At 31.4% G+C, this 25857-nt stretch overlaps 1 protein-coding gene across 6 annotated transcripts in view; it reads left to right on the top strand.

Moving 5' to 3' along the window:
• Positions 1–1344: 1344 nt before the first annotated feature.
• Positions 1345–25857, top strand: part of LOC118198729 (uncharacterized) — a 46168-nt gene continuing 21655 nt past the window's right edge. The window contains exons 1-6 of one of the 6 annotated variants that reach the window (XM_085817416.1): positions 1345–1486; positions 6472–6694; positions 9027–9295; positions 14104–14137; positions 15639–15757; positions 23926–25681. In XM_085817416.1, the coding sequence (XP_085673542.1) occupies positions 15655–15757; positions 23926–24218 (396 nt within the window). In that variant the 5' untranslated portion in view covers positions 1345–1486; positions 6472–6694; positions 9027–9295; positions 14104–14137; positions 15639–15654 and the 3' untranslated portion in view covers positions 24219–25681. The other 5 variants (XM_085817413.1, XM_085817414.1, XM_085817418.1 and 2 more) reach the window with 5 other exon arrangements.

Genomic DNA, 25857 nt, shown 5'->3' with positions numbered 1-25857 from the left:
CGAATTCGAATTTCGAAAAAATCGCTTCGAAGTGCACTGGCTCTTGTGTAGATGTACCTATGTACCAAATTTCGTAGCCGTGGGTCTATTAGCTTACGCGCAGCGCGAACGAAAGGCGCGCACACACAGACAGACTCTTTCTTTTATTATATGTAGAGAAGATATGTAGAGATAAGATTGTTTAAGGGAAGGAAACTTTCAAGTTTCGCAGCTGTAGCCTGCGGCATTAAGACGATCATCACGGAGAGTCTAGCCTTTTGCAATTCTCTGGAGAGCTCACAGGTACTGAACAATATATAGCAATCAATCTCACTTAGCGGAATCATTGAAGTAAAATTCTGGGAGGGATGGGAAATAACAAAAGAACTGCTTGACAATTTTCAGAGGTTTAGGGTTATTTTCGCCACTTTTTACGGGAAGTTCGGTCCAAAACTAGCGACAGTTTTAAAGAGATTCGCAGATAATCACTCGACAGGCTAAGGGTGAACTCAACTACTCTGTAGAGTTGATGCGTTGTCGAGTGCTTACGCCTGAACCCAAATTGATAGGGTATGAGGATCTTCTGCTCATCCAGGAAGATGTTTAGTCTATGTAGAATAACTGCTTCCACGATTTTGCTAATTGAGCTTAGCAAACTGATTGGTCGGTAACTCTCAGGAGCAGTCGCAGGCTTGTTGGGCTTTAGCAGAGGGACAATCTTGGCAGTTTTCCAACAAGTTGGTATTGCCATACAAGTTGGTATATATAAGTATTGCCATCGTAGTATGATATTCACTAACTTGGTGAAGTAGAGTATTATCTTGACAGGGAAGTGCTTGATCATCTCATTTGTGACCCCGTCTACTCCAGGGCTCTTCCTTTTCGTAATTCGCATGATATAGAGACAGACCTCCGATGGCATGGCTGAGATAATGTTGTCTGTGCATGGCTGTGTTGTAAAATTGGAGTGGAAGTCAGCAATAAGCTGTTAGTGTGTGAGTCTGAAATGTTGTTAATGCAGAACTGAGATTCCAGATGCTGAGCTAAAAGTTCTGCTTTCTCAGTTCCGGTGTAATGGATCCGTTGAGGGCCGTGAAGGGGCGGAATGGCGTTATAGCATTTTTTGTACCTCTTCACTGCTTTCCATAAGGAAAGTCCAGCGATCTTGTGAGAGTTTATTTGTAAGAAACTTGACCGCTTCGCACAGGCGGTTGAAGTTCCTTTTATCATCACGGTGTCTGGTGCGTTGATACGCTCGTCTTGCAGCATTTCTCTCTTTAATCAATAATCTGAGCTCTTGAGGCTTGTGTTTCATACCAGGTTTAACTTCAACTTGTGGTTTCCGGTAGTAAGCTTCGCCGCCTGGCTACTCAATAAATGTTTACATTTGGAACTACTAAGATGGAACAACAGCGCCATCTAGTGAACGCGACATTTTAGGACCGTTTTTCTACTAGGCAGTTTCACTTCCTTGATTATATTCCGTGACCATGGCCAACTAAACTCGGTAAAACAACGCTATGGCTTGTGTATTTAGATAACCGTATTGCTTTTTATTATTTCTGTAGATCAATTTTGAAATCAGAGTATTGAGCAGTTTCTTTTTTAGACAGGAACTGTTTTTCAATAAAAATTGGCTATTCATGGATGAATTTCTGAAATTGATCTTTAATATGGGAATACATATATATTTTTAGTGTTTAGGGATGTGAATAGAAATGTTTCAGGTAGTTTATTATCAGGTGTATACATCCCATAATTTGCTCAAAATAATAATAAAAAAGAGTATGAAGTGAAATTGTGGTGCTAGTATTTATTCCGTTTTAGCTGGAAAACAAATGCAGGTTGAAACGTTTTGCAAAGTCGATAGAAATCTGTAGTATGTGTCGGGAAATGAATGTTTTCTATTGTGAACTTAGTTATTCCTTAAAGAAAATTAAATCAAAATTTTCCGTGCTTATTGCTTGTGTTATCCTCTTGCTAATTTAATATTTAACATATAAATAATCATATATAATTAATATTTCCATTTAATACTTACATTTGGGGTTATTCCGTTTTCTCCATAATTTATCATTCGTGAAACTTTCAAATGTTAAATCTAACATCTGGTATTTTCGCTGCTTTCTTATAAATGAAACGGAATAATATTCAAATATTGGTTATGAAGGAAAAGTGCCATTTTATTTTCTCATTATTAAAACTGAATTTAGATCTCATGCATTTACTTGAAAGAAAAATGTATTGTGGGTAGCAGTGAGACCGTTTTTACTTTGTAATATTTCTCAGTATTGGCTTAGTAAAAATTTCACTTTTTTAAAATGAGAAAAGTTTGGTAGTATCTAGCATCTGTTCAAGAAATCTGCATATATATACATATATTTATTGACATAATTATAGAATTATTATTTATGTTGTCTTATATATAAAAATAAGTTACTATTGTTCTAAAAAATCGGAGACAAAATATGTATAGCAAAATGTAATTTTTATATCGAAGAATTTGATGTTGATTGTACCTTTCAAATAACTAAAAGAACATAATCGTTATCAATTCTCTCTCGCAATGACACTTCTGTAATTGAAATTTTGTCCCCTTCAATTCACAGCATTGGGAAATAATGTAGCTTGGTGTGGATGAAACTGAACACAAATTTGTGATGCATTATTTTCAAAAAACAGCTGTAATATTCTTGGACATTTATCTTGTGATAAAAAGTATGATTTTAATGGTTCATATATTTAAAAAAATATTTTCTACAGCTGGTAAAAGAGCTAGCCATCGTGTTTTGCTGTAACCAATAATTCTTTTATATTCGATTTCTGCGCTTTCACAAAAATCCTTCAAACTTTCGACATGCACAGTATATATGTATAAAAATACGAATATATTTTTGCAATAATATTTTCAACATCTACTGGAAGTAAGTCAGATGCTGTTTGAATAGTGTTGTGTAGAATGTGCGATGCACAACCTACTCGACTAATTTTTTGGTTCAAACATTTGTTTAAGTTTCGTAAAAATGTTATTGATGCCTAGAGCTTTTCCAGCAAAATTTGTGTTAGCATCAACAATAAAATTATTGCATCACAATAGGCAATAATTTTCTTGTTCAAATTATTCTTTTTTAAAATAGTACTTATTGAATCAAAAATTATTTCTGAAGTTTCAGCCGGCAGCTGCTGAGGTAATATAGTGGTTAGGGGAGCCTGTCTACGATACCGAAGGGCCTGGGTTCAAACTCCGGAGAAGGCATGGTAGTAACTGTCTGTTCCTTTGTAGGAGGCAATGGTGGTCCACCTCTTAGGTGTCTCCATAATAAAGAAACCGCTACATCTGGCATTAGTATAGATTAATGGACTCTGTTACAAAACTGCAACTGTTCACAATCTGCCATTGGAAAAAGAAAAAAAAAGTTTCATCCGGCAGTGAAACAAAATCTAATATTTTAATTTTAATTTTGGTTTCTGGATCAAAAAGTCTGACAATTGTGGGAAATAATTTTAAATCTTTGTTGTTGGAAGCATCATAATATATGGATATAAATGTGCATTTATCTAATTCTTTCTGCAATTGTGAAAATGAATATGGTGAAAAAGTATTACAAATAATTGCTTCTGTTTTTGTTCTTGCATATGCAAATTTTTTATCGTACAATGTTTTAATCATTTGCGACATACAGTCAATTTATCTGAAACTTTGATTGTGGTTTATGGTATGGAAAGCAAATAGCCCTTCAGCTAATGCTAGCTGTTCCTCCGTTAACAATACATATTCCTTGACGAGACGTAACGACAATGATCGAATACCACCTAACTCGTTACATTGCCTAATTTAGTTTACTCTGCATGCATTTTATGTGTTTTTTTAAATTTCTTTATATTCACTATCATAATTAATAATTAATAAAATAAGAAATGCAGATGTTTTCTAAAAAGTGGAACATTTTAAAAAATCGGCAGGACGCGGGACAGTCCTCCAAAAAGTGGGATTGTCCTGCTAAAATTGGGACGTGTGGTCACTTTATATTTGTATAAAAATTTAGATTCAAGTAAGAAATTTAAAAGCAGATGCTGTCATTTTTATGGAATGAAAATTATGTGGCTGTAGTGTAGAAATGGGGGGCCCCTTTGATTAGTGACAATTTTTTGTAAAATTTTGGCGATGAGTATATATGTATGCTTAACCCTTTGTGCTCGAGGCGCTTTTCTGTGCACACTGTCCATTCTGAACGTTCAGTGTCTTCTGTACAATCACTTTGGCTTCCAGATTCACTATCGATTATTCGGATTTTTTGTCTTCTTGCTCCTCTAACGTTGTAACTATCTTTATCACTTCGTCTTCGTTCTCATGGGCAAGCTGTCTATGTAGTGATGTAATTTCGTTCGTTTTTGCCAAAAAATTAAACTCATATTCATTAGAAGTAACCTCTTCATCGTGTTCTATACTTATTGGGCTCAGTATCTTTGAAAGAAATACTGCGATCGGCAAGAAGGTTGAGTTCGATATGATGTCGAAGACAGAGTCCTACCCACGGTTGCGAGTATTTTTGAGATAAGACATTTAATCACATAAACATTGCAAAGACAACCTTTATTTGAGATAAGACATCCTTATAGCTATTCAGACACCTCGTAATATGATCTACAAAAGGCCAAGTAGATCTCTCAAGCGATATTCCTTAGGTCAAACACAAATAAACACATCAATTCGAATGGTGCCTGTCAGGCACTGCTCCAGTTATTGCATCACATGCAGTGGTGCCTGAGAGGCACCGCTCGAGTGCAAAGGGTTAAATGTTTCATATAACTTTCTATTAATTCTGGTGATTTTTCTATTGTCATTTAATATTTGCTTTTAATCTTTTAATGTGGTAAAATTATATTTTATTTTATGAATAACAATATTTTCTGTTTTCTTGTGTAAGTTAATGGTATAAAATCTGAGATTTCCATTTAATCAAAGCAGATTAAAAATTCGGCCAATCATATATCAGTATTTCATTCGTAATAGGTGAGGAGCAATTAACAGATCTGTGAATAAATATTGTATTTTTTTGAAAATAAGTCTTTTTTTTTTTTCCCCCTATATTTTTGTTGTAAAATTTGTTAGGCTTTTATGATTAGGTATTTTGCAATTGCAGAATGAAAGGAAGGAATTTGATTATCATGTTACGTCAAGTAATCCCACTGTTTAAATCCTAAATGAACTACTCAGACAATTACCATATAGATATATTCATAAACTGCATAACTGCTCCTAATAAGTAATAATTTTAATAACATCTTTAGTTGAATGATTTTACTCCACTGCATTTTGCTATACTGGTTACTAGTATAACAAATAGGTAATAATATATCATTATTTTTTTTTCTTCCTAATTTTCCTTTCTGTGCCATAGTAAAATATTGTATTTAATTAGGTAGCTTGAATTTCATTCTAATCAGAAACAAATGAATTTTTATCATAATAAGGCTATCAACAAATATTTATCTACATTTTCATTTCTTAAAATTTATCCTAAAATGTAAAAGAAGTCTTATTGTGGAGTAAATTCAGTAAATGTACCAGTAGCATCATAAATCTGTGAATTCAAAGCAACTGTTGTCAGACTGTCATTTCAGTGGTAAAAAAAAAAAAAAAAAAAACATTCTTACCATCAGTATATTAAAGATCTGGAAGTTAGCTTCTTTCTAAAGAACTGATAATAATGTCATTTGAAATGATTTTGTAGCCTTAATGGAAAAGCATATAAAATTGTAGTAATGTGTACTAAAGTTTCACAGTTTAATATTTAACATCAGATCCTTACATTTTTACAGAGAGCTTGGTTTTTAAAGTTTGAATAATGTATAATTACTAATGGAGACAGTACCAGAAAAAATACAAATATCACTTCATATTTACTATGACAAAAGGTCTAATTTTGGTAGTTGGTTACCTTAATATTAGAAAAATAACAAAATTTGTAACAGCTTTGGAAAAAGAAGAAAATTTTATTCATCGCCATTGAAAACAAAAAATTAAGAGTTAATTGTATTATTTCTTTTTTGACTGGATGTTTTGCAGTATTTGGTACTGGGCTATAGAATTGTTTTATATTTCTTCTTTTTATATACCTAAAGCCATTGCATACACTTATTTTGAGTTCTAATGTTTCGTTAAAATTTGTTTTTAAATCTTATGCATGTGAAATTGTCGTTAATTAAAAAAAATTATAAATAAATATTGGACATTTATTGTGTTTCAAATATCATTTATATTTTTGTATACACAACAAATTAATCACATAAATTTCTGTAAATAAAATCCCATACTTAATAGGATTTTATTTCCTTTTTGTTGCTAATTAAATTTACAGTAACTTTCAGTATTTAAAATGTATTTTATTTCAGTAGTTTATTAAAATTTACCTAAATAAGCAAATGTTGTGTAATTATGTATGCTTTATCTATTTTTCAGTACATTTATAGTTCTTTTAATATTTTCAGGATGTCATTCAATCCGGAGGTCAAGTCGCTGTTTCAAATGCCATTTATGTCCATATGTGTCTTATGTCAGTTCTTGGTACTTGAGACGACATATGTTATGCCATACCCAGGATAGACCTTTTGTGTGTGATATTTGTCATAAATCATTCAATCAAAAAGGAAACTTAAAAGTGCACAGATTAACTCATATCCTTGGGAAAAGATTCCATAGATCATAATTTTGGTATCACGAATTAAGAATTGGTTTACATTGTAATTTCAAATTTATTTAGTTACTTTCCATGGTTTGTTTTAAATTATACGTATATAGATTTATCTTTATAAAGAAGAAATGAAATAAAACTGGAATTGTATTTATCTCTGAACATGTAAAATATATTTGCCTTTTTTAAATATTTGTTTTGTTTATTAGTTAGCTTTCTTGAAAAAATGAAACTCATTCTGTTATGTAAAATAATTATAATTTTTGTGTGATTTCACCCAGTTTTTCACATGCATATTTATTCTGAGGTATTGGTTGTGAATAAAACTTACGTCTTTATCGGCTGGATAAAGGTTTTTGTGCTCATAAGTTTTATTCTTCGTTTGGAATGCAGTGGTTCCCTCCTTTCCTTTCGTACAGACTTCTGGTTTACAGATTACATTCTTTAGTATACTACAGCATAAGAATTTACGTTTTATTGATGGCATTCTTGCTTGTGAATTTTTTTATGGCTGTTACAAGTTCATAAAATGAAAAGAACCATAACCAATTAGCACATCAATTAATTTCAGGAAAGAGAGTATAACTAATAAAGCATAATTTATGAAAATATATATTAAATGTAAAAAAATGAAAATGACCATTCACCATCAATGATATTGCTGTAAAGCTACTTGTAGGGAAAATATTTATTTTTTCTCTTTAAACAGAAAGATAATACAGTTATTAAACAAATGTGTGCATTTGCTTGATAAGAAAAGTTTTGATTATAAGAAAGCACATCATGAATATGAAATAATAAGTATAATTTTGTTAAACAATTCTGATACTCAATTGTGGTAAATTTATTGCAATATTTGAAACTGTAAATTTTTATTGGTTTAATTAAATATTGCATAACAGAGTTTTTACTATTTAGCTGTTCATGAAGCCTAAATATTCCTTAAAACATCCTTTCATGATTGTTTACTTATTGAAAATGTTAAGTGTGGGTTAATGTCGAAGCTTATAGGTTACTCATCAGTGCTGAATTGGACTAAATTTCATTCTACAGCGGCTCAAACAATTGAGAATCCACCTTACTTGATAAATCTAACATTCATTATAATTAACACATTATCAAGAAGAGGAAACATGTTTTTACTTTTTGACATAAAAATGATTTAAGTAAAAATAAAAAGCAGTCAACAAAAAAAATCCTGAAATAAAAAATTTCAGAACCATTTTTTAAATAAATATATGCAGATATTTGCTCAAACTTCAAAATGTATACTGTCTTGCCTGAACTTATTTCAAGATGCATATGTGTGTACATGAAAATATAAAAAATATTTCTAAAGGTATGTGTGTGTGTATTATATATATATATGTGTGTGTTGGCTGCTTGAAGAGATGAGCATTTTCTGTACTAATTTTGCATTAAAAAGTATACAATGTTCTTTGAAAAGCAGAAAGATTGTGTGCATGTGTGCATATTTCTTACTAGCTCAGAGTAAGTGAAATAATGACATGCTTAAGAATTATATTTGATGTGACTTGTGCTGGAAGTAAAAAGATTTTCCAATTGTAATATATATATATATATATATATATATGAAAATACATATTCCTGAATAGAAACACATAAGCATAATTTTTTAGTGCTGTTCTTTCCTCTCAATCTTTACTTGTCTGTTGCTACTTGTTTGTATCTCTAAGATACGTTTTTTGAATTAATCCCTGTATTTATGTTAATTTTTTAAAATTAGTATTTAATAATTTTTGGAAAAAAGTTAAAATTTAATTAAATTTTTCTTTGAACCTCAAATTCTGTTATGGAAGCAAGGTGTATGCTCGATTCATATATCAGCTAATAACTTGCCAGTGCATGATCTTGAAGCTGATATTCATATACCTAATTTTAGATTCAGAACAGTAATTTTACTGTGTACATTATTAACATTATGTTGGTATTTTTATTGAATAATTGAAATAAAAAGTTAAAAAAGTTTTGTTTGTCAGCAGGGTTTTCATCTTTGCTTATGGTTAATGGAATGTATTCAGGTTTATTTTTTATTAAGTTGATGTATGTATATGTGCTATATCGATAAATAAACTTTAATTGCATTTTTAAAAATTTAAATACAAAACTTTACAATTAAATGCATCATTATATGGGTTTTGTTTTTATAATTTATATAATATGCTATAATTTTATATGATTTTTTATTTGTTATTTCACATGCTGGAAAATGTTTACATTAGTATACTCATATTTTAATATATATAAAATAAATATAAATGATTGTATGTGAAGTATTTCATTTTGACCTTAAAAATCTCTGTCCCCTTTTTTTTTTTTTTTTTTCTCCAGGGTGCAATACTAAAATGGAAAGGGGGAAAAAAAAGTGAAAATCGAAGTAGTATTTTTCAACATCTGCCAAGTTTTAAAGTTTTTGCCCTACAGTGGAAAAAGAGATAACCAGATGCACAAGGAACTTGTATATTTATGTATTTATATATTGGCATCTGCGGTAAATGTCTCAACAAGTAAAAATACTACTAAATCATGATAAGCAACATTGCTAATTAACTCTAATGTAGCTTGTATAAAAATATTATGCTGGTTAATTACTTATGAAGGTAAGGATTGGTAATAATTTTTTTATACTTTCATGCTTCTTCTTGATATTATTTAAATGCCTAAAACCAAATTTGACTATGTTAATTATTTAACAGAAGTCATGTCTTGTCAAAATTAGAAGCTATAATGAAGCTGTACATATATGTCATTTATCTTTCGAAATAACGCTGAAAATGTCTCTTAAAGTTTTTTTTTTTTTTTTTTTTTAAGATAAAGCTTTCAGTGGCTATGAGTTTCCTTTTTCCCCCTGTACTGTTCATATTCTTCCTTAAAAAATGTAATCCCTAAGTAATTCATTTCTAACCACCACAATATACAGGAGTTCTAAATTTGTAGGAGAGGTAGAGTGCACCCCGACAACTCAGTGTGACGTAGCAGTGTGGGGTCAGAAATGAAATGTGCATGGAAATTGCATGTGTATATCACCAAAGTGAATATGCGTTTTAATAATATATTTTAATTCACAAAAGTAACACAGGTCATAGAAAGTGGCTAAAGTCTCCTTTGTGAGCTATAATGCAGGCTTCAAATCTCTGGCATATAGAATTCCAAGTATTCTGAAAGTTTCTGGGCGTGTTTTAGACTCCTCTAAGCAACTACTGCAATACATGACCAGTTCCTATGCGTTGTCAGCTGGGATATCGTAGGCCAGTGTTTTCATGTTCCCAGTAGAAGTAATCAAGGCGTAAAAGAATCATCGATTCAGTAGTCCAATGCACTGGACCATTATGCATAATCCAGTATTGGTAAAATGTAATGTTTAAGTGGTACCATTTACCAAATGCATAAACACACAGACCTATATGAGATCTGGTGCATGAGAAAGCATTTCTGACCCTACATTACTATTCCTAGTTGTCTGGATACCCTCTAAATCCCTTACAAATTTGCAATTCTGGCACTGAGACACCTTGCATATATGTTATATATGTATATGTAATAATTTATTTACTAAAGAAATATCAATTATAGTATATCCTATTCGATTTGAATGAATTTTAGTTCATTCAAAATTTATATTAAGAGATAATATAATCAACATTTCTTTAGTAAATAAATTATTATTATCTTACTTTGCAGCTATTGCGCAAGTATTAGAAAAACTTGTTTCTGATTTCAATGAATTTTAGTTCATTCAGTATATATACACACCACAAAATCTGATTTTGAGTCTGAATTTTGGAAGTTTTCTCATTTTAGATCATTGATTTAAGTTCAACTAGATAATGTGTAGAAATTATAAATAAATAAAATTTAAATACATTTAAAATATTCTTTATTAATATTTCTTTGAGAAAGATATTTCACGTTAAAAAAAATTTGATTCACCACCATGTGAAATTAAAACACAAATCAAAGCCAAAATGGTGGTATATTTCAGATTTAATCCATACTACAGATTCCATTAATTTATTGATAACTGAGGCATTTTCATCATAGTGTAAGACTTCAGTGTAAATAACATATACTTTAGTGGTGTAGTATAAGACATCTTCAGTTGTATTATCTTTATTTAGTATTTCTTCGCATATTCCATGAATTAGAAAATTTTGCTTTTTCTTGCAACATTCGAAAACCTTCAGATTTGTGGCTCTCATCATGATCGTGAAATTTAGTAGGTGCTGTAAATTATGCCAAGAAATAAAAAAAAATATCTGCAGATGCACGCTGTCATGATCATATCCCACAGTTCAGATTTTATGTTAAAATATTTCTAGAATTCTTTGATCATCTTATGCAGCACTAGTTTTTTAAAAAAACTACTTTATACTGCATTGGATGCAATATTCCGATAAGCATTGGTTGATTGGTGGATGTAGATTTTCAGGTAATGAGTAAAATAGATAAGCTGTTATTTACTAAAACTCTCATTTTGATAGGATTAATAACAATTAAGTGCTATTTGTTTTGTTAAATGGGAAGAGTACAGTTTGATCTGTTAACTGAATTCTTTGCCCTTCCCCTCTGTTTTGAACGAAAGGACATCAGCACGAGCAGTATCCCACTCCAAATAAATGGCTTGGGGCTTTAATTATTATTTAGATCACATAGAGAAATGCTAACCTTTGCACAACCATTCAAGGGCTGACAGTATGGTTGTGTCTAATGCCAGTTAAATGTATTGCCATTGGCTACACTGATTATCTAACCAGGAGGTGTTTGAAAAAGGAATCTCAGTTGAATCAAAAATAGATTTTAAGGCACGCCTGCTTTTTCTCCAGCATTATATTTTTCATTTAGACTTTTAATTAAGTTTTAAAAAATGAGAGTTTTTTTTTTTGCTAGTAGTCTTGATTTTTGACTTTACGCTGCATATATATTTATTAAAATCAAAACGTAATCTAATAAACTAAAATATTATGTTCAATTTCGGGATAATGAATTATCACAAAATTGCTAATGTGAAAAGCTATTGTAAAAAGCAAACAATATGAGAGCTATTCAGAAATAATGAAAACCAATGAAAGGAAAAAAGGAAATACTATGCAAAGTCTTTAATCCGGACCTCAAAGCTACAAACTTTCTGTGCTTGCGTTGCGTTTACGCATGTGCATAATACGTTTACGCATGCGCGTTTAATGTATAACGGATGGTATAACCTAGGCTAAAATATCTAATTATCTATTTCAGTGAATGAGGCAGATTTTGCTGTTCCTTAATCTTCTAATTGGATCCAGCTTATTATTTTTTGCAGACTGTTAGAACAATTTTATAAAAAGTAAGCTTGAACTTTCGATTATGTCAAAAAGAGTTTCCGTTTCTGGAGCTGCCAAAGGATGTACAAAGCGAAAGCATGTTTCGATGTCCATCAAACAAAAAGTGGAATTGCTGCAAAAAATGGATAAAGGCATGAAGAAAGTGACAGAGAGGTTAGTGAAAACGAAAAAATTTCGATTTATAAGTTAGTCAGTATTCTCGGCACAGCAATTACAGGACTTGAACAGCGGAACTTTGTAACTGAACAAGAAATTAAGTCTGTTTATAGAATTAAAGAGAAAGTATAAGCACATAAAACAAAGCAACTTAAACAACTTACATTGAAAGAAATGCTTAATAAAGTAAGCAAATAAATATTAAGCTTTTTTTTAAAATTTTGTTATCCTTTAGATCATAATTGCTCTTTATTTCATCAATTACAGTTTCATATTTTTAATTTTATAATTTCTGCATGCCATCTTACCAGATTTAAATTAATGATCTATAATCCGGAATCGCCGAAGTCCTGACGAGTCTGGATTAAAGACTTTGTACTGTACAAATATTACAAATTACAACAGAAAAATTTAAAAAAAAATATCCGAAAGCTTTCAGATTTTACATTATGCCCAAAGGGGCCTTTTTTTTTAACATTTGTGTGTTACCTTTATTTATTAAATATCATGTTCTTTGTGCTTAAATCATCAAATTCAATTCAATAACAATATCGCAAAATAATTTTAAAATGAGCATATGTTTAGAATTTACGATACTCAGTCTCGTGTGCTGCAGATAAATTCCCCCCTGTACAGTGTTGCCTTTTGTTCGCTTTGAAATTGTCGAGTTTGTTAATCAAAAATTCGTTAAAATATTACAAAATATGAAATCGATAATAAAACAAATTCCAGATTAGAGCTTTCAGATGCCCATATTGGTGGAGGATTACATTATGCAAAATTTGATGACTAGGTACTGTTGTTTATCACAATGTGAGAAATATAAATTTATTTATGCAGATTCTTCATTATTTAATTTGTTTAAATTTAACACAGGGCGATAATATTTGGTGGCAACAATTTGAAAAGTGAAATGCACATATACAGTTTTCGACGCAAAATGCCAAAACAAAATTAATAGCCATTCTGGGCTAATGCCCTTTGGGCTAAAAACGCAGATAAATTTTATCTTTGTGGAAATGTGATATCCGTTTGCCTTTATTTTTCGAATACTTATACTGTTTAATGAGTAATGTATTATCTTATAAATTTTTTGTGAAATACTTTATTTCTAACTTACAAATGTACATTAGTTAGCTTCCATCATAGGAAGACAGAAATCGCTCTTTTTTTTCCTTCAAAACTGCATTTAACTATAACATTATTGTGTGAAATTATGAACATGTACAAATATAAATAATTATTTGCAAAATTGCATGGATTTGAAGAATTTTTTTGACAGAAGTTCATGAAAACTTTCGATTTGTTTTGTGCAATAAGATTAAAACTGCTATGCTGTTTTACCTTCAAAAAATTCTTATAATATACATACTTTTTAAACAGCTTATAAATTTAAAAACATTTTGATTTATGTGTTGGATACTCTGACACACACACACATTATATATGCATACATATATAATAGGGTTGTCACTAGGAGTTTTACCACACAGTGGTTCCCAATTTCTGCTGCCCAGTAACTCCTTAATTCTAAGTATTTTGCTGCCTTTAATTCCTGCCACACGGTGTGGCTGCTGTGGTTACTTTGGTAATGGCTTTGGCCCTGTATTTATATGCTTATTTATATATTTTTATTTCCTAACAGGCTAGTTTTTTTTTGGGGGGGGGAAAGGAAATTTATACATTCAATAATACTATTTTACACTACATTTCCACTTGGAGTTTTATTTTGTAAGCATTATGAAATGTTCCTAAAATTTCATCGTACTGCAGTTAGAGTAAATTTTATTCTTTGTACTATAAAATATTGAAAAATTGTGTATTTATTTTTGTTTCATATTCCATATCTAATTTTTCAGTTGTAAGTGTTCTATTCCTGAAATAATAGTTATAATATATTGACAATTTTATATAAAAAATGCTATGATTTACAGCATCTTAATAAGCATTGAAGAAGGAAGTGCTAAGGTAGGTTTTATATATATATATATATATAAAAATATTGTTGTAATTGAAAAGGGTTTTGATATAATTGTAGAATCTTTTCCAAAATAAAATAAATTTCATTAATGTGATATCTCAATATATTATAATCAGAAAAATAAAAAAGGGACCTGATTTAAGTGCAGGAAATATTATCATGTATTGAATATGATAATCTTTTCTGTACTTAAATCAGGTACCTTACTTATTTTTTCTAATTCTTATAATTAGTTATCCTGACTCTGTTTACCTGAAGAATTAATAACAGTTTTTCTATTTAAGCAAATTTTGAATATTAACTTGTAGAGACATTAGGTTTTTTTGGAAGCAGGAAAGATGAAAAATTAGCAACCGCCTTCGCCGGTAATCAAACTGCGGACCTGTAAGAATACATGCCCAGCGTGCAGACCACCACACCACGAACGCATGTCAAGAAGGCAAGAGAAATACCTTATAAAATCCCCCTTTTAAAGGGCGACTGGGGTTTTTGGGGACCGAATCGCCAAATACTGGTTGAGGAGAATCATCATCCTCAACCCTTTTAGTTTGGGCTCCACTGTAGAGCCATTAGTTTTTTTTTTGAAGAAGGAAAGAAGAAAAATTAGCAATCGCCTTCGCTGGGAATTGAACCGCAGATGTCTGGAATATGCGACCCATTTTCCTTTCCCTTCCATTATGCCAGAGTGCGAAAAAAAGCACCTCATTCCTACCTTTTTACATTGGTCATGAATGGAAAAAAGTCTCATCATTCCTACTTTCAAATAATTTTAGTTACAATTTTAGCTTAGTTAATTTAGTTACATTTATAACATATTTCTTCCGACTTTCTGTTATTCTTAAAAATTTTCACGATTTTTATGTAGCTTAATATTTCACTATTTGCACCTAAAAAAAAAGTGAATTTGGGTGTCTGAAAGCACTTGGTTTTTCTCTGGATTACATATAAAACAAAAACATTTATTCACTGATTGAAAAACTAATTTCATCAGTGAGAAATTATGTTGCACTTTTGTGAGTGTGAGCACATGGCCAAAAACATAGCGCTCAAGTTCTCCAGTGAGCATTGAATGCCACTGTGTGTCATCTAGCATATATTAGCCAGAGCACAAAGCAAGATTGAGGTTGTTATTTTGTTCTTTTTATTGTTGAGCGGTGTGAGTGCATGTGCTTTCAAGAAATAGTTTACGAAATTACTATCTTTTGTTTTAGTTATATCTGCAAAAAAGGTAAAATACTCTTGCACTTTTCAAAAATTGTACGCAGCTGACTTTCCTTCTATTATTTCCCAAAAATAATATAATACATTTGCAATGTGTACCGTTTGTCATTGCGATTTTTCAGTTTTGGAAGAGCCGGTGTTCTCAAACATGTGCGTACACAAAGACAACATGATTTCTATTTTTTAAAAAAAGGAAAAATTTAATTTTTCTGTTCAAACAAAGAACCAAAAAGTTATTAATGCCCGTTTTCTGCCTTTTTACTGAAGCACAACTTGCCACTGAATGCATTGGATGAAGCTGCAGCTTTATTTAGGAGAATGTTTCCTGATGGCGAAATTGCTAAGAAATGCAAGAGCCGAAATGACTGCAATTATTAAAGAAATGGGTATGAAAAATAAATCTTCAGTTATTGAATGCATTAAAGCAGTTCCATTCTGCCTTTTTTTGGATGAAAGCTATAATACCAATTCAAAACTGTATCTAGTTGTTTCTTTTTTTAATCTAGTGTCTTGAGAAATTGAGTGTAATTTACTTCCTGACCCCACCTTAGAGGGACATTTGCAGGGCCGGATTTAGACTTGATAAGGCCCTAAGCTGTGTGAGATATGGAGCCCTTTATAAGTCTGTTATACTATATTTATACCATATTTTAATTTGGGGGGGGGCTAAGCTATAGCTTGTGTAGCTTATATGTAAATCCTGCACTGGACATTTGACAGGCTTCAAGCACAGCTAATTATTTTGAAAATTATGAAGTGCACCTAGCACCTCTTAAATTTAGCAGCTGAAAAGGGGACACCTTCTTTACCAATAATTGTGGATGAATACATTGTTGATATTTATTATTATCTGAGAAGGAGTTCTAAAAAGAAGGAAAAATTGCAACAACTGAAACAGCTGCGTCTTACTGAAATAAGAAAAATTTTCAAACATGTATGTATACATTTGCTGTCTTTAAAGAAATATTTATCTACAGTCCTTGACCAATGGAGCCCACTTCTTGCATTTTTTGAAGAAGTAAATGCTTCTAAAGTTAAGATAAAAGGCTCTATCAAAAGTTATAAAATACTTGAAGTAATGAAGATGTAGCTCCTACTTCCACTGTTAAAAGTAGGTTTGAGAAAAATAAAGTAATTTCTGCACCAGAGCAATTTAATTGGCAGTTCTTAAAATGATACTGTGAAATATAAGTGTAAAGCTGATACAAAATTCTCTCAAAATAAAAAATTTAAAAAAAAAATTGCTCAACAAGGGAGGCTTTTTTCGATTATTGTAAGTTTATCTTATGAAGAATGAATATTTAGGTTTTTGTCATTGGATTTTTAAAAAAGCCTTTTCCTTTTTCATACAATTCAGTTTGCTATCATTTGATGTTCTTAATACTTCTGCAAAGCAGAATTCCATTAATTTATATTTTGCGATCAATCACTTATGATCTGTTTAAAGATATTATATTTAAGTTTGTAAAACCAATCTTTGTTTTGTATTTTAATTCTGTATATGATGTGATTTATGGTGAAATAGGAAATCAGAAGAAAGATGAAGATTTGGTAATAGGGGCTGCAACTAACAAAGTAGTGGAAGAATTTTCAGAGAAAGACAAAAATAAGTTTTATTCCACATTAGAAGATACTTCTGCCGAGTATGTGATTACATAATATATGAATTTCAATCAACAACGAAGTGATTTTATATGCATAAGTTGCAGATGTTACTGCTCTACCAAATGTGTCTTTTTCTAATCTAAAATATTTTTTGAATAGATTTGCAGTTTTACTTCATTTAGTCAGGAAAGATGAGGATATTGCAATTGAGAAATTGCAGTTGCAGTTTAAAATTAGAAAACTTGGATAAAGTTATAAAACCAGAGTGCGAAAGGATTTTCAGTATTGTTGCAAAAACAAGGACCAAATTTAGATCTAATATTAGCAATTAACACATTAGAAAAACTATGATTAGCAAAAGCAGCCCAATGTAGCAATTACTATGAACAAAATTATGAAGTTTCTTTCTTAATAAAAGCAAAATCTGCCACAGTTCATAGCATTTGTACGAAAACTGATTAAAGTATTATTTTTTTGTTAAAAGATGCAAATAATACTAATAATAATAAAATTGTTTTTTTTTTTTTTTTTTTTTTTTTTTTTTTTTTTTTTTTGTGTGTAATCATTTTTGTACTGTTTGCATTTAAGAAATAGTAATTGAACTTTCAGATATTAATTACTAATTATTTAAAGTTAATTCATTATGAAAAAATATGTTTTTATGATTTAAAAAATGTTTTTGACATTTAGAAAAATCTCCTGATTGCTTAAAAAAATCTCCTGATTTTTAAATGTTTTATGTTTGCAAGTATGCAGTTGCAACATGTACTTAAATGACAAATGAATCAGTAGTCCTTCAGTCTCTGTGTCTTTGGAGAGCTTAGCATCGGAATTATTGCAAAATGCACAACTAAGCCATGAAGAGAAAAGTGCTGCAGAACGTTACATTCAAGAATTTCAAAATGTTTTCCTCCTGCACACCTGATATAGATATATCTAATTTGGCTTAGCACGGAATGGATAGGGGAAATCATCTACCAATCAAGCAGTATCTAAGATATCTACCAATTGCTAAATAAAAAGATGTAATAAAACGTCTAAAAAACATGCAAGAAAGCAGTGTTTTAAGTCATCAGCTGGCGGGTCTGTCTCATGTCCTGGTCAGAAAGAAAGATGTTCAACTAGATACATAGACTATCACTGTTTGAACAACATCATGAAGAAAGACAGCTACCCTCTTCCTAGAATTCATGACATTCTGGATACTGTTTCTGGAAGCAAGTGGTTTTTGATGCTTGATTTAAAGAGTGGATATTGGCAGGTAGAGATATATAAACTGGCAGAGAGTAAGCAAAAGTTCTCATAGACAAAAAGAATGTGAGGATGCATTTAGCAAACTGAAAGAGGCATTAACATCTGTGACAATCCTGATGTATCCGCAGCTTGACAAAACATTTGTTTTTGACATTGATACCAACAATGAGAGTGTCGGTGCTGTTTTATTCCAAGAGATAAATGGTCAGGAACATGTTGTGGCATACTGGAGCAAGTGTCTTATCTAAACCACAGAGGAATTACTTTGTCACCAGAAAAGATTTGCTTGCCATAGTTAAAGTGGTGAGTACTTCCTTCATTACCTCTATGGTATTAAATTCCTCCTCCACATGGATCATGCATCATTAACCTGGCTATTAAATCCTGAAGGCCAACCAACCACATGGATTGAGAGACTGCATGAAAATGACATCACTATCCATCATCGAAAAAAATCATCATATGGAAATGCTGATGCTCTCTCTACAAGACCCTGCCCAGAAAGCTGCTGATATGGCATCTTCTAGTGGAATAATGAAGTTCATAATAATAGGAATAATGAAGAATATGGAATAATGAAGTTCATATTGGATGATGGAAGGGCATTCCAAGGCAGCTGATACTTCTAAAATCCCAGACATCCATAAAGAATTACATTGCAGTCCAAGAATACTTCTAAGATCCCAGACATCCTTAAAGAATTACATTGCAGCCTACTATGGAATAATGAAGACTTTGCATAAAGTTCGAGAATGCATCTACTGGAGTAATGCAGGGCTGAAGTGTAAAAGTTTTACCCATCCTGCAATGTTTGTGAGAGCCAGTAAGGGCCAAAGAGTCACAGCTAAGGGAAGTTGGAGTATTAACAATGTAGAAGTGCCTCTTGAATGTGTAGCCTTTGACATCCTAGGACCTCTGCCATGAACTTCTGATAGCTACAAAGACATCCCTGTTTTCATTGATTTCTTTACAAAGTGGACTGAAGCATATTATATGTGTGATCAAGAGGTTGTCATGGTAGCAGAGGAAATGATATAGCATTGGTTTTCTGGTTTGGAGTGCCTCTTCAGTTATATTCTGTTAAGGGAAGGAATTTTATGTGGGCTCTAGGGGTAAGTCCATGTAACATTAAAATAATCTGGTTAAAATGACAAGATAGTGAAGGGTTTGGCAGCTAATTTTTGTCACCAAATTTTGGCAAGAAATTGCTAAAAGTCACAAAACTTGGCAACCGTTTCATAACATTTGTGCTTGATCTCTGTATAAGTGTAATTTGTGTAATTCCTGTGTAACTATATTCATCTTATATGTAACTGTAACTGTATATGCCTTCCAGCTATTTCAGGAAATTGAAAGTACTGGAAACTCCATGTCGACCAGTGGAAAAGTAGAGACCAGAGAGAGCATCAGTTCTCGGGTTATTTTTTTTTTTTTTTTCAGATTTGAGGTTGGAGTATTGATAAATCTCTGTGTGAGCCTTGAATTTTAGATGTGCTTGGCATTATATTGTGTTTAAGGTTCTTATTGATTTGTAGTGTAACTACTGGTTGTAAGAGCGGTACAAGTACTTTTGTGAAAATTTTCAGAACTGTATATGGAAATATATGTGGATATCTATTTCTGTTACCAAAAAAAAAAAAAAAAAAAAAAAAAAAAAAATGAGTATGTTCCTTGTAATCAAATGATTTTCTGAAACTGAAAATTTGTATTTTTTGTTCTAAATTTTATTATAAAACTCAAATTATGGTAATGTTTATGTGTGTATTATATCACATTAAATGTGGAACGTATCTTGAATACCTAATCTTGAAATTGCCCACCAGTAGTCAAGGAGATAGGACCGCTGAATGCTGTTAGTTTGGGCTGGGTTTAGTTCATGACGAACTCACTGGTTGCATGGTTTCATATAATACAGTCAAAAGTCGTTAATTCGGACCTCAAAGCTACAAACTTTCTGCGCATGCGCGTAAGACCTTTATGGCTGCGAATATGCGTGTGCGCATGCGCAAAATACGTTTACGAATGCACGTTTAATGTATAACGGACAGTATAAGCTAAGCTAAAATTATCTAATTCAGTTAATGTTGCAGATTGCATTGTTCCTTAATCTTCAAATTGGATTCGGCTTATTATTTTTTGCAGACTGTCAGAGCAATTTTATAAAAGTAAGCTTGAACTTTCAATTATGTCAAATAGAATTTCTGATATATATTTACTAATATGTAAAGGATCTACAAAGCGAAAGTATGTTTCGAAGTCCATTAAACAAAAAGTGGAATTGCTGCAAAAAAATTTATAAAGGCATATCCTTTGTTTATCTAAACTTTAACGTTTGTTTATCTAAACTTTGTTTATCTTTAACGCCGCGGTGGGTACGTGCAATGAATTGGAAGTTGATCTGTCAGCACTATCCTTATCTTCAGGGCAGATGTTTTTATTTTATTTGGCTTATAATTCCTTACTAAATGTAGTGTTTCATCTCGATGTACTCCGTATTTGATATGATTTAAATCAAATTCCTCGTCATTATAATTCGCTTCCGATAGTGAAGAAAGTGACAGGTTATTGAAAACAAAAAATTTTCGATTGACAAATTAGTCGGTATTCTCGACACAGCAATTATAGGACTTGAACAGCGGAACTTTGTAACTGAACAAGAAATTATATCTGTTTATAGAATTAAAGAGAATGTATTATCACATAAAAAACGAAGCAACTTAAACAACTTACATTGAAAGAAATGTTTAATAAAGTAAACAAATAAATATCAAGCTTTTTTTTTTTTTTTTTTTTTTTTTTTTTTTTGTAAATTTTGATACCCTTTAGATCATAATTGTTCTTTATTTCATAAATTACGGTTTCATATTTTTAATTTTATAATTTCTGCATGCCATCTTACCAGATTTAAACTGATGATCTACAATCCGGAAAAATCGATAATCCGGATTATAGATCATTCCGGATTATGGGTGTCCGAATTAATGACTTTTGACTGTATACAGTGGGGGGGGGAATATATATTACAATTTTAATTGTTAAAAAAATATAATAATAATAAATATAAGTTGCACATTTTATAATATAAACATTTAGAAGAATAAGCAAATAGAAATGGTTTTTTTTTTTTTTTTTTTTTTTATAAATTATGTAAAACATTTAATTTTATTATAGACTTCATCATAGGTTCTTACAGGATTTGCGATTACCAAATGTAAGTTTTCATATTTTCTTTTTTTTTTTTTTTTACTTCAGTACAACCTGTATTTACATTAGCTAATAACAAATGTCAATGGACTAAATCTTCAGTCCATCAAATAAAAACCACATACTGGGATGGCTACAATTAAATAATGAATTAAGTGCGTTATGAAAGCCTTCGCAAGAATTTGTGGTTTTAGATTTTTCGAATGCTGCTCATAAAGTTCAACTGAGAGGCAAAATCAAAGTACGTAAAAATGTTAATTTTATTTCTAAAATTTTCAATTTCTGCAGAAATTTTACAACTTCTTTGGCTCTGAACTTAAATAACTACATTCAATTTCTATAGATACACATCAAAAGTATGCAAAAATAGAGTAAAAAAACAAAAAATAATTATTGGCAGTTACAGGAAAAATAATGTTGTGCAGTGGCAGTGATATAAAATATTACAGTATGTGTAAAATTTTACTACAGTTTTCATGCTTTTATTTACAGCTCCTGAAAAGGTTAATCTGAGCATTTGTCCATGTGAACATATTTCATGTGAGCTTTTTTTCAGTGTGAGCATATTTCTAAGTGAGCTTTTTTCTATGTGGCCATATTTCCGTGTGCGCCTTTTTTTTTCTGTGAGCTTTTATATTTGTGAGCATTTTTCCTGTGGGCATTTTTCCCGTCACCGATATATTATTAATTAGTCACCGTTCTTTGGCCCACCATCATCACCAAACTTTCTTACAGCTTACCTGTTTTTTGGAAGGCCTCTATGCTTGTGAAACAACTTTTTTATCAATTTCAAACACTTGGGGGGACAGACGTCAAACTGCACCTGTTCTCAAGCTCGCTAATCATTGCACCATATGTAAAGGTGTCCTGATGTTTTCTTGTAACCAATACTGCACATACAATTTCACTTTCACTTGCAGAAGAATGCCTGAAAATGTGCCTTCCTCTGTTCTTTTTAAGTTGCCTTGTACCGTTTGCACTAACTTGTCACATTTTGCATACCTCTGATATCATAGTGCTTACTGAATACAAAGAGCCCTTTTCAACAATTTTATGGTTGTATGTAAAAAAATGAATTTGTTGTTTAAGTTTTGCATGATTTTATATTATGTAAGTATTTTTAACAATAGTGTATTAATGTAAGTATTTTTAACTGTACAGTTAAATTTTATTCAATGATACTGTTTCAAGTCTAATGTTTCATTTTTTATTTCTGTCATATATGATTTTCATCTAATTATTTTATTGTTTAAATATTTTTTCTGGTGGGAAAAAGCTAAATGCAGAAAATTACTTCTTTATTAAGTTGATAAAATTCTTCCTATTTTCATCATTGTTATTACCAAAATAATTTTACCTTATTAATTGAATGTTATATCTATATATTTACGCAAGTTTCAAGCTTTGATTTTGTTATTTATAGGTCTTTGAAAATAAAGTTCTACTCTTCTTGTTACTGTTGCTTAAACATTTTATATCCACTCATCAAAATTCAAGGATAATGACAAAAATAAAACATAATTAATACTTAATGAAAAATTATTAATAGAAATTTGTACAAACACATTATTAACATAAATTACAATGTTTGGCAGTTGATTATTTGCAAAATATTGAAACTGAAGACAGATATGCATACCGAACATCTTGGTTGACTTTACCAAAGTGTTGGTCAAGTCTTGTGGAATTGCAACCACTTTTCAGCTCCTAGAGGGTTCAGAGAGGAATTTGGCGTGGTGAAATTCAATGCCGTAAGTCATCCCACACACGCTCAATCAGGATCAAGTCGGGATGAATAAGGTGGCCAATCCATTCAAGTGATATCTTCTGTTTCCAAGTATTCTGATTCCACGTATGCTCGATGAGGCTGAACAATGTCACCCATTAGCAAAGACTCTGGGCCAACAGCACCCATAAACAGTCTTAACTTAATGATGCCTTTGAGCCATAGTAACTGAATACAGATCACTCTCAGAAACCACATTCACTTTAAACAGCACTACAGACTAGAATTCCAACATGCATCCATTACGCGCCACATTGTCAATTACCAAATTTGTATATTTCCTGTGGTTGCGGAAGTGCAATTTTGTTTTTAATTGTATTTAATCAACATAAATAATTACAGCATTTGGCATTGGTTGCAACATTAACTTAGTGGGTTTTTTTTTTTTTTTCCTCATTATCCTTGAATTTTGATTATCTGTATAGATAAACATCGGGTTAAGAAAATAACATTAGATTTTTTTTTCATTTAGGTATTCAAATTATTTTTTCCCTTTCCTGCTATAAATACGATCTTAAAAGAATAATTATGTCAACAGAATATTTTAAGTTAAATGCATGTGAATTATGTTGTGTCCATTTATGATATCAAAATGAAGTTTTGTTAATTTTTTATTATATTTTTATTTCCTGAGGTGTTTTAGTATATGAAGTTTAATTTTGTTTTAGTTAAAAATAACTTATATCTGTTCTCAATTGATTACAGGTTATTATCATGTGGAAAGAGATTGTTTATCAAGGAAATATCATTGTGCTTTATGTTCTTACACAACAAATAAAATTTCAAATTACAAAAGTCATGAACTAGCTCATACTCAAGAACGCTCATTTGTTTGCAATATTTGTTTGAAGCGATTTAATCATAGGTCTAATTTGAAAGCTCACTCTAGAATACATACTGGGGAAAAGCCATATTGTTGTGATTTGTGCCATCGGACATTTACATTTTGTTCAAGTTTTCGGAAGCATATGTTTAGGTGCCCTGGTTTGGTTGACTAAGTGGTGTTTATTTTCCAGGGATCTATTCTTATTAATGGCTTAAGTTTTTGTCCATGGATGTACTAGTTAAACATTTTATTAATACAGAATCTAGTACTCAACCGTTTCTTATAGTTAGAAAGATATATTGTGATTTGTTCTATCGAATATTTAAACTCTATCTGTTGTTAAAAGAACAAAATGTTGCTTTTTGTGCTGTTTGCTCTAAATAATTATAAAATAATAAAAACATTACTATAAAAATTGTAGTAATATTGGGTTTTAACGAAAGTTTTCCGGCACCACAAAACAGTTCGCGTTGGCATGTTTAATCATATTTTGTCAAACGATTTTTGGTATTTGAAAGAAAGAGATTTGTGTTAGAACATTTTGTAAAATTTGTTAAAAAAAAAGATGAAGAAGTATCGTTATCACTGAGTACAAAGTGACTGAAATGGAGCTATCATGCTACCAGATTAGAACCATCATTTACTTCCAGTTCTGTAAGAAAAAAAGATGGGGTAGAATCTGTTCTGGTCTGTTTTTGGCAGAATGCCACCAAATCATGTGTACAATTTTAGGTACTAATGTTGTATCATATGACACTGAAAATCTGATGTCAAAAGTTCAAAAGCAAGGACTATGAAGAAACAGAGCACTCTGGCCAGCCTACTGATGTTGATAAGGCCCACTTGCAAGAACTTGTGGAAGATGAGTATGTAACCACTCAATAGCTTGCTAAGAAGATAGACATTAATGCAATGTCCATTAGTTGTGCTATGCATCACAAAAAAAGTTCAATTGCTGGGTGCCACATAAGCCTACTGAAGCAGATAAAGACAGTTGTGTTCGGGCCTGCACTGATCTGCTCGAGTATCAGTGCAGAGACAAAATTATGTATCAGATTGTCAGTTGTGATGAAAAGTGGGTTTATGTCAACAACACAGGCCGAAAAGGAGTTTCGTCTGTTCCAGTGAGCCCACCACAAAATGCAGTTTGACTAACAAAAAGATGATGCTTTGTATCTGGTGTGATTTCTGTGGTATTATCCACAAAGAATATATGGTGAAAGATGAAACCCTCAATAGTAAGGTGTACAGAGAAATGCTAGTCCGTGTTGATGCTGCTATCAAGGAAAAACTTTGAATTGAGTTCTGGTACAAAAAGGTAATGTTCCATCAAGATTATGCAAGACCACATGCATCTGCATTCATCGTCTGCACTCTATACACACTCAAATGGGATCTTTTGCCAAACCCACCTTATAGCCCTGACATCGTTGCTTCAGACTCCTATCTTTTTTCACACCTGCAACTACATCTTGTTGGTGCTATCTTCCATTCCGCACAGGACATCCGGAATAAGGTTGATATGTTTTTGGACTCGGAGCCAGCCACCAAATATCTGGACTGAAGGCTTTGAAAGTTATCAAAACAATGGCAAAGAATCATAGACTTGGGTGGTGATTACTGCCTGCACTAAAGGTACAGCTTTCATTTTAATTTTTTTACCTTATTAACCTTTTTGCGATGGCGCACCTTCGTTTAAGAAGCTCGGAAGTGAATCGAAGGCAGTCACCGTACAGGACGGAGATTTTGCATTGCTAAGCCTAATTTTATAAAAAAAAAATCGGGCAAAAAACAGTTTTGACTTCTAGCAT

This window comes from Stegodyphus dumicola, chromosome 5 (assembly GCF_044657685.1).
Source record: "Stegodyphus dumicola isolate Sdum_Otavi_A_Nest chromosome 5, ASM4465768v1".
Classification (NCBI taxonomy): domain Eukaryota; kingdom Metazoa; phylum Arthropoda; class Arachnida; order Araneae; family Eresidae; genus Stegodyphus; species Stegodyphus dumicola.
The sequence above is the reverse complement of the archived record's forward strand: the minus strand, read 5'-3'. Positions and strand labels throughout refer to the sequence as shown.